The sequence below is a fragment of the Notolepis coatsorum genome (assembly GCF_963971535.1).
Source record: "Notolepis coatsorum genome assembly, chromosome: 15".
Lineage (NCBI taxonomy): Eukaryota > Metazoa > Chordata > Actinopteri > Aulopiformes > Paralepididae > Notolepis > Notolepis coatsorum.
Window position 1 is genome coordinate 1,514,645 of NC_140179.1, and position 14,570 is coordinate 1,529,214.

General features: G+C 44.1%; 1 protein-coding gene across 1 annotated transcript in view; it reads right to left on the minus strand.

Annotated features, from left to right (window-relative positions):
* The window catches only part of LOC311241618 (DENN domain-containing protein 11-like), a gene marked incomplete at its 3' end in the record, with an annotated part of 33,998 nt that extends 20,810 nt beyond the window's left edge, over positions 1-13,188 (minus strand). The window contains exons 1-2 of the mRNA XM_084330494.1: positions 12,624-13,188; positions 2,033-2,132 (exon numbers count right to left, since the gene is read on the minus strand). Of these exons, the coding sequence (XP_084186620.1) occupies positions 2,033-2,132; positions 12,624-13,092 (569 nt within the window). The 5' untranslated portion in view covers positions 13,093-13,188. The remainder of the gene's footprint in view (positions 1-2,032; positions 2,133-12,623) is intronic.
* Between the last annotated feature and the right edge of the window lie 1,382 nt (positions 13,189-14,570).

The window sequence follows — 14,570 nt, forward strand, 5'->3', positions numbered from 1 at the left end:
AGAGAGAGAGAGAGAGAGATAGAGAGAGAGAGGGACACTGACTAAACATGATTTGTGCCAGTGAAGGGACCTGCCACTGCCAGATGGCCGTCCCTTTTGCTGGACGACCGCTCTGCCAGGACACAAGACGTGGGGACGCATCCTAATACTGATCGCTTCCTCTCTTTGTCTCAGCGTCCCTTCACCTGCGTTAGCATTCAACAAGTAAGGGTCTCAGAAATAGATTCTCTTAAATAATTACCAAGTCATTTAACTTATACCAGGAATTCGCCCTCTGCATTTTAACTCATCCTAACTATGTAGGAGCAGCGGGCAGCCGCAGACAGACAGACAGACAGGCACCCGGGGGGGGGGAACATAACTGGATGTTTTTGTATAGTATACCGTAATTCCTCTAATAGTAACCGGTATTCAATTAAAAACCGGGTCTCTATTAATGACCGGGTGCGCTGTTGAGCTAAGCAATTATAAGCCGGCCTCCTAATACAAGCCGGGTTTCATGTATATTAGAGTTATTGTTGTTATATGCTGGCCTGGCTGTGCAGTAAATACCATATAATGGTATGGTGTTAATGTTTACCAAGAGAGTAAGCCTACCTCAGAATTTTATAAAACGAAGTTATTATTATTATTATTATACCAGTATTGTGATTGCACTATTTTACTTTATTTAACTTTTTTTGACCACCTGTAATTGCACTGTTTACTACCGTATTTCATACAGTACTTGCTTGGTTTCAATAAATGAACCCAGTACATTTTACTGGGTTCAAACTGACACAAAATGTTGATTTATTCATTATGATCTGTTTGAAAATTAGAAATATAGGCCTCTCTCTTATACATGCCTCCTCCTAATACAAGCCTGGTATCCGCTACAGTTGAAACAAATACAAGCCGGGGTTACTATTAGAGGAATTACGGTAGTTAGGATAGCATAGTGACCTAGGCGCGTATAACTGTATATCGTATAGTAGTGTACTCATTGCCTTTTGTATTTTATCTTAGTATTTTTATCATGTCTATTTTATTTCTATTCTATTTTATTCTATTATTATTATTATTATTATTTGTATTCATGGCCACCTTCCTTTCACTATATTATGTCTTGTGTGTGTATGTGATGAATAAACCTCTTGAATCTTCAATCTTGAATCACCCTGTAGGGACCAACTCCAGTTTTAATGCCGCTACCTTGGTCAAGGACAATGGCAGGAGTCTGTACCTACGGTATGTCTTTCATGGTGTCATAGAGAATAGATAGAAGAGTACCCCGAGGAAACCCACGTGAACACGGAGACCACATGCAAACTCCACACAGAACCCCCCCTGCCCCCCCCCCCTCTTCATTTGAAACCACAGATCATATAACACACATACGATTTAAATATTAACAGTTTTTATAAGCATTTTAGATTAAAATTCATTGTCATCATACAGCAGCAGCACAAGTACAGTACAACGTAAAAAAAAAATAGGTTTGGTGTCCGACCAGAGTGCAAATGTAACAGTAAAGTGCAACGGCAATATACAATGTACAGGAGGTTACAGATTAGACAAGTTAGTACTACTGAGAGTGTATGTACAGAGTTGTATTATATAAATAGAGACAGTATCGAACAGTATCAAACTATCAAACAGGGTTTTTTTTATATGCATGCACATGCACGCGCACACACACTCACGCACACGCACACATCGTATCGGACTCCTCTGCGTTGTGTATTAAAGGCTGACGTCCCGAGGGAGAGTCGAACTCGGGTCTCCTGCTCCGCGGGCGACGACATAGACCGCTGCACTAAGAAGTGAATCCACTGCTAAGTACTGTACCTATGTGTCTGTTAACCCTGTTATGGTGAGTTTAACTTCCCAGCCCGCACTGCCACAGTCACTTCTCAACACACCTGTTTCTGTGACTGTGGATATTACTCACGGACCTCCGTTACACACACACACACACACACACACACACACACACACACACACACACACACACACACACACACACACACACACACACACACACACTTACATGAAGTCCGTGGTGACCCTGTGAGATCCGCTGGCGATTGCTTTGAACTCCACCCCATCCAGATCCATGTCTTTGGGTAGACACCACTCCAACATGTTACCTACAACACACACACGCACACACACACACACACACGCACACACACACACACACACACACACACACACACACACACACGCACTGTTAAAGCCCCAATCCGTGATTTTCTTGAAGAGTTTGATCTGTAGATGGAAAAGATGCGCTCAGTGAGGTTCAGGGGTCTATCGATTAAAGATGAGAACAGCCTACAGAACAGAGTGTGCTCCAAAATAACTGGAGTCAAACAGAGAGACCTAAAAAGTATGTTCTCTCTGGACGGACCAGGTGGTCAAGAAGGCGATGAGCATCAGTAATCATCAACCTCTCCACGCTCTGTCTCGGCGGTTTTCGCTGTTACCTTCTGGCCGCCGTTATGACGTTCCTTTGAGTAAGGGTTACTCAACCGTTACTCTAAATCTTTTATCCCCTCGGCGATCAGACTTCTAAATTCAGACAGTAGTCACTTTAAGTAGCCTATGGTTGTCTGTTTCACTGGACTGTGTTAGTGTATATCATGGAACGTTGTTGTTGCTGCTGTTGTTGTTGTTAAAATGTTTTGTTACTCGTGCAAAGCTACAAATTAATTAATTGCCCCACGTGGGATCATTAAAGTCGTCTGAATCTGAATCAGAATCTGAATCGTCATAAAGCAGAATATAAGTCTGTCTCCAGTGTTTACAAACATTATCGACGTCACCGTGGTTACAGCCACAAAATACAGCAAATACAATTAAAACCCCACTGTTGTCTATACCGTGTTAGTCCTTGTATCGAGAGCCGAGTCAATCAACTAGACTCGAGAATAAAAGTGTTTCTCCAGATATAGAGCAGATATTCTTACCGTCAAATGTCAGTTTGAAATCAATCAAGTTATACTTAATTAATCCCTATGTGTGGAAATGATTCCTCTGCATCTGATGCATGCTAACAACTTAGGAGCAGTGGGTAGCGACAGGGAAATACACCAACTTCACACAGAAAGACCCCCCCCCCCCCCCCCCCATCTGGGTTAGAACCCGGGACCTTCTTGCTGTGAAGCAACAGTCATTTCAAACCTTTATTTAAACTCGAAAGGCAACTGAGGTTTCACCCGAGTGTACATACGGGAATAAGCAAAGGAAAAGAAAAGGCATATAAAATCACACAGCATATAAAATCATAACAATAAGATAAGATGATCCTTTATTGATCCCCTTGGGGAAATGCGGGTGTCAGAGCAGCATGGGGGGGGGGGGGGGGGGGCACAGGGAGGGGGATACATAACTTCACAGTCCTATACAGCCCAGTATCTATATACACTCGATACACTATAAAATATAAATACAAATACAATATAATATAAAAAAAACCATAAGACAACAAGGTGAGGCAAAAGTAAGGTTAACAAATCAATTAAAAAACACGTACAACTTGATTGACAAAGGTTGGAGAGATCAAGGTTTTTAAACTCTGCGACAGAGGGGAGAATCTCCAGCTTTCAAGGACTGTTGGAGTTCATCCCATGAGCTAGAGGGGCATCGTAGAAACATGCAGATGTACCCTGTTCAGAGCAAACTCAGGGGACCTTAAGGACCAGCCAGTCACCAGAACGGGTTCCATAGGTTCCAAAATCCCATTGCAGTAATGATGTCGTATAAGGAGGTAGCTTACCAATAAGGGCCTTAAAAATGAACAAATACCAGTGTTTGTTGCGCCTCTCCATCAGCGAGGACCAACCAACCTTCTCATAAAGGACACAGTGATGAGTATCGATCATTAGTGATGAATCTGAGGGCAGAGTGATATACAGAGTCCAGTGATTTAAGGGTTAAGGCCACACAACATGCCTATAAATGCCAGTACTAACCACTGTGCTGTTAACCACACTGCACTTTACAATATAATAGTAGTGAAAAGTAAATAAACTTTACACACTAGTAATTGTGGTGACTACTAGTGAATGTATTATCAAATCTATATCATCTGATCTTATTAAAGGGACACATCCTATCGTTCTGTTGTGAGGAGGACAAGTGATAATCGGAGATGTAACCCACCGACGTGTGCCGTGTCTCAAGAGCTCGGCCACATCGGCACCCCGAGGAACTCCTCCGGGTGACATCAGCGAGAGCAGAGCGGACACTATTTCCTCAACCGTTTCTTCAACTTTCCTCGTGTTGGAGTTCTACTACAGTTGAAAATACAGTAGATGAGGAAATAGTGTCTGCGGTTCGCTAGAGGTCTATATTAATAACTAATATGATCAAATCTCTCTCTCTCTCACACACACACACACACACACACACACACACACACACACACACACACACACACACACACACACACACACACACACACACACACACACACACACACACACACACACACACACATTGTTTACTGCATACTGTTAATATCATGGACACAGAGACAGGTAGACATGTTACCACAGCATATTATCCATATGCACGGTTGATAACACACAGACACACATGTGAGGCACACACACACACACACACACACACACACACACACCAAATTCATTATTGCGACTGTATTTCCTGCCATGGAACAATGGCATAGTCTGGCTGGATTCCTTGGAAGTCACACCGTGAGCTGATTGGCTATTGATTTTCCAGCAGCAGCTGAACAAATAATGGTCTGATAGGAGCAGCTAGACAGACGATGTGACTCAGCCGGTGTGGTTTTCTTCAACACGTGATTTGTTCAAACAATAGCGACGTCCATCATTCACTCAGTACAATATGTTACAGGAGTCGCTTCACAACACACTCCATCACCAGCCAGGCTCAAGGGCTACACTACCAGACGTGTAGTCGGCTTTCAACCATAGCAAACTCAAATGTTGTTACAGAGCCGTCCTCCACTGAAGACTTAGATTCTTAGTCAACTGATAGTCGTAATTTTTCAATCTAGTGCTGACCAGAGATGTGCTCATCAATTTAAATCTAGTGCTGACCAGAGATGTGCTCATCAATTTAAATCTAGTGCTGACCAGAGATGTGCTCATCAATTTAAATCTAGTGCTGACCAGAGATGTGCTCATCAATTTAAATCTAGTGCTGACCAGAGATGTGCTCATCAATTTAAATCTAGTGCTGACCAGAGATGTGCTCATCAATTTAAATCTAGTGCTGACCAGAGATGTGCTCATCGATTTAAATCTAGTGCTGACCAGAGATGTGCTCATCGATTTAAATCTAGTGCTGACCAGAGATGTGCTCATCGATTTAAATCTAGTGCTGACCAGAGATGTGCTCATCAATTTAAATCTAGTGCTGACCAGAGATGTGCTCATCGATTTAAATCTAGTGCTGACCAGAGATGTGCTCATCAATTTAAATCTAGTGCTGACCAGAGATGTGCTCATCGATTTAAATCTAGTGCTGACCAGAGATGTGCTCATCGATTTAAATCTAGTGCTGACCAGAGATGTGCTCATCGATTTAAATCTAGTGCTGACCAGAGATGTGCTCATCGATTTAAATCTAGTGCTGACCAGAGATGTGCTCATCGATTTAAATCTAGTGCTGACCAGAGATGTGCTCATCGATTTAAATCTAGTGCTGACCAGAGATGTGCTCATCGATTTAAATCTAGTGCTGACCAGAGATGTGCTCATCGATTTAAATCTAGTGCTGACCAGAGATCGATTTTCAGGAAACAACTCACTCAGCCTGAAGAAAGCATAAAAATTTATTAACTAACAAAGTCTTGATCAACTAAGGTAGGTGGGAGGTTTTTCACCAAATATGAAGGTATACAGTCATGGATCCATGCAAAGGTATGGATTTTTACTATACCGTCATCCACAATATACATTGTAAAAGACATATATATACATATATATAAATATGTATACAAATATCTATACTACACACTAAGACCAAACAGACCGATGAATCGACTAATCCACTAATGAGGGGGCAATGTGTCGTGTTCTAGAACCAACTACAGCTGATTTACAGCCGGCTGTCACTGCGGCCAGGGAATAAGTTAGGCTGCATGCATCTTGACTGACAACAGCTGATTTACGGCCAGCTCTCGCTACAGCCAGGGAATACGTTAGGCTGCGTCTTGACTGACCGTCGATAGAAAGGGATGTTGAGACAATATTATTTGAGACTCCCAGACAGAGAAAAGACATGTTACAGTGTTTAGCTAAACAACTAAATAACCATTAGCATTTCCTATTGGCAAACACAGCAGGGTGGGGGGGGGGGGGGGGGGGTTGGGATGCCACTCACTCAAGAGCTGTATTGTATATTGACTTACTTGACTTAAACCCGTTTGCTCTTTGGGGAGCATAGGTCATTCATGAAATCTCTCCAGCTGGTTCGGTGTCGGGCGATTTTCTCTGCTTCCTTCCATGATGTTCTTTCTTCCTTGAGATCCGCCTCGACAGACCTTCTCCAGCTGTTTCTGGGTCTTCCTGGCTTTCTCTTCCCCTGTGTGGGTTCCAGGTTAAGGCCTGCCTGGTTGTGTTGGAGGATGGTTTTCTCAGGGTGTGTCCAATCCAGCCCCATTTCCTGCGTTTGATTAGGGTTTCAAGTGGTTCTTGTTGAGTGGTTTGCCAGAGCTGTTCGTTTGTGATGGTGTTTGGCCAGTAGATTCCCAGGATGTGTCGTAAGCATCCGTTTATGAAGGTTTGCAGTTTGTTTGAGGTTGCTTTTGTTGTTCTCCATGTTTCTGCTCCGTATAATAGAACTGATTTGACATTGGTGTTGAAGATGCGGAGTTTGGTCTTTGTGGAGATGTGGTTTGAATTCCATGTTTGCTTCAGTATTAATAGTATATTACTATTGTTTTTATTTTATGCTGCTGTTGTTTTTATTATATGCTGTTATTACATTATATGCTGAGAGAGAGCCAGGGCTAAATGCATTTCATTGCATTGACTGCACACAGTGCACACTGTACCTTTTAATGCATACGACAAATAAAACTTGAACTCTATCGAAACAACTTTTGCAAATCGCCAAATCATGGCACTTTTTCTCCTTCATTTCAGTTGTACAATTGTAAGATCAAAAGATTATCTAAAAGTGCTGTCTTTTCATTTACCATCAGTCATTATAATACCCCCCCCCCCCCCACACACACACGAGATACAGCACAGCAACTTAATAGTGAAATTAGGGCAATTAAGCATAATTTATGGGAGGTGCCCACAGATATAGACAGACACACACGCACACGCACACACACACAATAAAAAACATCAAATCCGTGGAGTTAAAGTCAGAGGATTTTCTTTGTTCCTAACTATTACAATCATGCCAGGTTCCCATATAATAATTGACCTGGGATCAGTAAATGTGAATGAGGGAGGGAGCTCCAGTAGCTCACTGCGTACCTCGAGCGCTATTTCGGCGCCGGGGACAACCGTGCTCGTCACGGATCTGGGGTTTAGCGAGTTCGAATCCCGGACTGCAGCCGTGCCTTTCCCAGAGTGTCTTCCCCCCCATCTGTACCCCCATTCAGCCTGTTTCTGTCGGTCATTCTTGACCAGAGTAAATGCGATAAACGCAAAAAAGAGCCAGCGGAATGGCCAAAGTTTAAAAAAAAATATTTGAATGAGGGCACTCGTTCCCTCGTTCATTAAAAGAAAAGGGGCGGCTGATGACGTGGTGATGTGGAGAGAAATGTGGACGATCTCCAACGGTTCCTGTTTTTTGTTTTAAAAGACAATGACCAGTCCATCCGGTGTTTGTCTTCACGGAGACCGTGCCAGGGGAGGCTGAGGCATGAGACGGTCAGTAGATGAGACACGCGGGGGGCAGGAGGAGGAGGTTCCGGTGGGCTTTGATCCAAGTCTGGCGGCTCGCGTGTGATTCTAAGCCTAAGGGTGGTGGACTCTTGTTGAAGTTAATCGATTGTAGATGATGGGCTTGGTGCAGATTTCGCATGGTGGTGGTGTAGCACCACTGTTAAACAAGGTAGATAAATGAACCGAATCAATCAGCCGGCCGGTGCATGTTGTCTACGGCTGGTGGGTTGGTCTCTACTAGTCTACCAACCACTTTGGGAGGTGACTCAGTGCAGATATGTATTCGTGTTGTCAGCCCACAAATCAAGCAGGTCCACCATATTTTTCCCAAAATGAAACTAAATAAATGTTGACGTTTGACTGTGTGTGTGTATTGCCAGTCCCAGCGTGCCACCGCCACCACTAACCTACAGGAACCCGATGATCTACTGATCAATTGTTGGGGAACACCCCTTAGGCCTACAGCTATACCTACAATGAAAATTCAAGCCTTTTTACTTATTATTATTATTTTATTTAAATTTTTAGTTTTTTGGTTGGTTTCCTTTTTTCTATTAATTTCTTATTTGTTTGCTGTTATTATTGTTGTTGTTGTTTGTTGTTTTTCTTGTGTGTGTGTGTGTGTGTGTGTGTGTGGGGACGGGTAGGGATGGATGTTGGATGTGTGCCGGTCCGGGATCTATGCTGGTGCTCGCCCCTTTGTTTGTGTTTTTGTCTCTTGGTTTTTGTATGGGTGATGGGTAAAAAAAAAAAAAAAACGTCAAGATTTGGAATATGCGTATGTACATTTGTGTGTGTATGTACGTATGTAAGTATGGACAGGTGCAGTTGTGTATGTGTATGTGGATACACATACTATACCTAAATGTAAAATGATTTTCTTTGACACAATAAAGTATAAAAAAAAAGAAAAAAAAAAAACTACAGGAACCCGAGGGAATCCGCCTAACGACTGTAGCCACTGGACCAAAGTGTCAGCTCCCTGCCGTCATCGTCGTAGGCCGCCTCTAGACCGCTGTCCGGTCGTCCGAACAGGTTGTCTCCTTTACTGAGCCTTTAAATCCTGCCTGAGTTTCTCATCGATTAGGCCTGCTAGGTGAGTAATGCGATATCTGCCCAAGGGGCTCGCTCTGCCTCTACCACAGCTATAGCCCTCATTAAAAATGAATAGGCCCCGGTCTGCACAAACCACTAAACGCAGGGTTTTCAATCACGCAACTCATCCTATCATCTTGACATCTCTGTTCTGTAGTTAGGCTATGGAGGGAGACGCAAGGTCTTCAAAGTGGTGCAGGTGTGAGGCGGGGTACTGTACGTGGATATGCAGTGTGTGTGTACCAGCCTTTTTTTCCCCCGCCCTCATATTAAGAGATGGTTTTCTGGACTCTTTTGGTATCACAAACAGTACTGTATTTGCAAATCTGGTATGTCATAAATGTATAGATGTAGCAGTACTGTCTATCTGTATGTCATGTGTGTCATATATGTTACGATGAATTGAAAATGGGGGACCCTGATGTAAACAAGACGAAAGTCTTTCTCAGGTCTGCATCCCCTTAACAATTGTATGTATTGAGCTGTACTGTACTGTACCCATTCTGCAATCTGTTAATAAAGTTTTCAATCAATCAATCAATCAATCAATCAACCGTCCTATCAGAGATGTGCAGTGTGTCCAACTGGGGGGGGGGTTAGTGGTCTGGAACAAAGTAGGGGTCTGGTAATGGCTCGTCGTTAGGGATGCACCGATACCCAATATACCGAGGAGGAAACTAGAAAAGAAGGAAGGGTCATCGAGTCACTGTGTGTAGTGCGTCGTGAACGCATATCGGTGCCAAGTGTGGAAACTTTCAGTCCACACTTGGCATTGAGTTGAATGGGATCAGCCATCTCCTCGTTTTTACGACCCGTCATTCAAAAAGGTTATTACCTCGGGTGTCAAGAATTCTCTGCAATTTGTTGCCTTGTTAACTAGCCAAGGTTTGATATAGGCCTATCGGTTGAGGTATATTTCCTCAGATGGCTTGTATATTTTGCTTCTCCGTGCATCTCCCACAGGCGTCAACAGAACTGCAGGCACCGAAGTCAGGCACCAAGCAGAGCATAGAACACGGGTATTCTGAGGTGATGACCCTTCCTTCTTTTATAGTTTTCTTGCCCGATACCAGGCTGAAATAGGGTAGTATCCGTATCAGGAGAATTCTCCCAATACTATCGTTCGATACCAAGGACTACGTGTAACATAAGTGCCTCGATGCGCTGTGTTGTTTTGACACACACTGTAGAAGCATGTTTGCCCAGTGACCCCGAAACTGATCTATAATCTATAATATCCAGTGAAAACGATGGATGGGATCGGTACTCCGCACTACGTATCAGCGGCCAAGAATACTGAACGTTTAGAACTGGGAATCGGGTGCGGCCGGGTAGCGCAGCGGACTAAGCGTCTGTCTACCACCGCAGACACAGTGGGATCGAATCCAGCTGCCGCGGTGCCTCCGGCTTGGTCGGCCGTCCATACTGACACAATTGGCGGTGTCAGCGGGTGGGAAAACCGGTGGGGTGGGTCCTGGTCGTTGTAAACAGCGACTCCTACAGTTCGGTCGGGGCGCCTGCACAGCGAGGGAAGGATCTGGAGGGAGGTAGTGTGACCCTTCCACACGTTACACTCCCCCAGTGAGAGTCCACGCTGCCAGGTGAAAAGAAGCGGTGGGCTGGCTACACATGTGTCGGAGGAAGCATGTGATAGTCTCCGCCCCCTCCCAGACCGACGATAGGGGGCAGAGTGCGCAGCGACCAGGAAGGGGATTGGGAATTGGCATAACGACTAACATTGGGAGGGGAGAAAAACGGAAAAAGGAGGGGGGATGAATGAATGAATGAATGAATGAATGAAAACTTTATTTAACAGATTGCAGAATGGGTACAATACAGTACGGCTCAATACACACAATTGTTAAGGGGATGCAGACCAGAGAAAGACGTTTGTCTTGTTTACATCAGTGTCCCCCATTTTCAATTCATATCGACATTTATGACACACACGACATACATGACATTTATGGCATAGGGACATACAGGTATTTAGTACTGTTACATTTGTGACATAAACGGTATTCAAATATACAGTACTGTTACCCCTAGATCCTGACAGAGTATATACATATGGTGGGGAGGGGACTGTACATTAGGAGGGGGTGGGTGGGTGGGAGAGAGAGAAATATACATACGGTGGGGTGGAGACTGTACATTTGGAGGGGGTGGGTGGGTGGGAGATAAATATACATATGGCGGGGAGGGAATATATACATGCGGTGGGGAGGAGACTGTCTATTAGAAGGGGGTGGGGGTGGGGGGGTTTGGGCATTTACGGTGGCCAGTTTTCGAATTGCAGCCTCCCGTAGGTGCTCTTTAAGAGCGGTTTTGAATGTGGGGGGGGGGGATAATAAAATAAAAAAAAAAAAAAAAAAACTGGGAATCGGTACCGACCGGGGCCTCCTCTACTAATTACAGCTGACAACTAATTATAAAGGCAATCAGTGTGGTCTCTGTGCCACTGAAGCTTCCAGCAAGTGCCGAGTGTCCACCTCCCGCGATGCAGCGACCCTAATGTGATGTACCATAATGTTTCAACATGACTCATTAACAAGATTCACAATGTAAATATTGCTCTCACACACCGATCACAATCCTGCATTAGCTGTGACTCATTAACTGTCTGTTGCTCTCTTTGCTGCATCGCACACCCAGCGCTGTCACTGAACACAGGACACATCTATATTGTTCGTTGATTCATTCAAAACCTTTGTTTAATATCAATGAAGCATCGCCGCCGAGGTCACCCTCATTTGCAACGATGTAGGGACAGTAAAAAAAAAATACTTAATTACTTGATAATTACTTTGCTAATTATCAGCCAAAACAATTACATACAGAAACTGAGTTTTTTTTTTTTTTTTTTTTTTTTTTAACTGTTTAAAGGAGAGAATCTGTCTTTTTAGGGTGCGGTGAACATCGTTCCTTGTGTTTGAGGCACAAAATCAAATGGCAACTTTCCAAATTCAGCCTAATTAATCACCATGGAAACACTGTATATATATAGGAAGGTGGGGTCACAGAATGCCAACATCCCCTCAGCGACATTACCCACCCATTGAACAGAATAGCACAGAAGTAGCCTACATTAGGAAGGTGCAGGGTCACAGTCTAGTCTCTACACCCCACTATAGAAGGCTTATTGGACAGATCACCACAGAAGCAGAGACCAGGAAGGTGGGGTCAGTCTAGTCTACACCCTCCCAGTCGGCAGGATACTCACCAGATTACCAATGAAGCACATATAGGCAGGTCGGCAGGGACACTTGTCTATTAACCAGCGTGGGTTTCATTAAATCAGGAGCCAGGTCACAGGTCACATAATAATGCCAAACTACTAGCATTAGGCCCAAAATGATAAATGACATGTTTCTAATGCAGGCCTCCTACTTTGCACTTTTCGATCAGTCTCTAATCTATTCAATAATACCATCGCACAAGAATAGGCTGTAGTTTTGGGCGAGGCTACAGGCTGCCATCGTGCGTTAGTGTTGTTGTGTCTTTCCTCTATTCCATTCTATTCAATAACGCGACATTATTGCCTATTTCCTCTGTAGCTTATATTATATATATATCTATATATATATTTTTTTACAGCATTTGTCTGGATATGGATATCATATAATATTTGACTCTTTTCAGTCTCACCTGTTCTAGTGTTGAACGCCACCACAAACACCGACACTATCTGGTCCCGTTCCTCCCACGGCACCATCCTGCCGTCCGGCGGCGCGTCTCCTCCCGTCCCTGAGTCCGAGGGATGCTCCTCCTCTGTGTCGCCGGGACACTGCGCCTCATCCGTGCCGCCGCCCCCCGCCGCCGCCGGGGTGATGATGATGATGGAGGTCGCGAGTGGGGCGCTGTCTGTGTCGGAGGAGACTGACCTGGGAGTGGGACCCCCGCCCGGACCGGTGCTCCACCCGACCCCCGGCGCGGTGCAGCCCAGTGCACGGCTGTTGGAGGGACTGGACAGTCTGTCTTGCTTCTTCACGTGCAACGACGACGAGGAGGACCCGCCGCCGGTCGAACCGGGTTTCTCCTCCTCCTCCTCCTCCGCGGACGCCGGGATCTCCTCCCAGTCCAGCAGGGGTGCGCGGTCAGACCGCGGCTCTACCATCACGGCGGCTCAGCGCGTCCCCGCCTCGGCGTCTCCTTCTCCCCGCTGCGGGTGATGTGCAGCCGACGGGCACCAGGTCCATCCAACTCAAAGCGATCGGCGTTGACTAAAGTTATTTAGAGAATAGCCCATCATCCACATCAGTTAAATCCCTTTCGTGTAGTATGACTACTAGTCAATGCGTTCTGGTTCATTTTGCATTAATAACCTGTCTAGTTTTTTACCATGATGTGGGTCATAAATGTGATGCTGTGTTGTGAGAGAGGGCAACTCCTTGGTTCACCAGAGAGGGTGCGTTCAGCGTCACCGAGTTCACCACTGGCTCCGCTCCGCGGTCACAGTCGGTGTCAAACGCAAAGGGAACGTTTGGTCACGTTTGCGTGTTGAATGCAGCTTGTTGTACGAACCATCGCTCCTCGTAACGCACTTTCCAAGCAGAATGTATATTGTTGTAGCTCATAATAAACCAGTACTATATATCATATTAAAACATATAAATAAAATAAAAATATTTGATATATATATCTCGTTTTTTTCTACTAGTATGTGCAATATTGTTTACTAGTATAAGTAACAACCTGATTTTGTAACGCGTTGAATGTTAACCGGCTCGTTCCCAGTTGTAGCTCCTCCGTGAGATAATAAAGACTGGTAAAGCACTACGGCCGAAAGTGTGTCTGTGGGGTAGAATTTCCGGTGTGTATGTACTTCCCCCGGAAGCTGCCTCCGAACGGATTGATTGATTGATTGATTGATTGATTGAAAACTTTATTAACAGATTGCAGAATGGGTACAATACAACGGACCAAACTGTTCCCGAATCCTGTCGGCAATCAAGCTATAGAACGTCCCGGTCACGTAGTAAATTCTTCAGGCAAAGCCGTTGCAGTGGCTTAACCCTCATGTTGTGTTAGGAATTGGCACCACTGACCATTGTTAGCGGGTCAATGTTGACCCGGGGTCTAACTCAGTCCTGACCACTAAAAATAAAGGAGTATCACTCAATATAGTTAATACTACATCCTAACTAACATTATATGCATTCATAACCATATAGTCCCATTGTAATTAGATTTTATGGCCCCCGAGACACATCATGTCTCTTATTTTTAAGATGAAAATGAGGTTGTTCAATCATAATATACTAAATGTGAAACCCATAGATAATAATGTTTTCTGACTATAATAGAACAATATTAGAATATAACTTCTGAAAAAAAGTTTAGTATATTTATTATTATTTATTTTATTTATTTATATTTAGTATTTTTATAGTATAGTTTTACCTTGCCGGGTCAGAATGACCCTAACACCACAGTCGTACCCTTTTTTCTGCAGATACCTTCAGAATATTCAAAATGGTGAAACATAGTTTTGCTGTGCTTATATATGTGTTGTGGAGGATATCATAAAGCCTTGTTCTAATAAAATCAACTACATGGTAGTTATTACATATTATAACCTTGAAACGGGTCGCT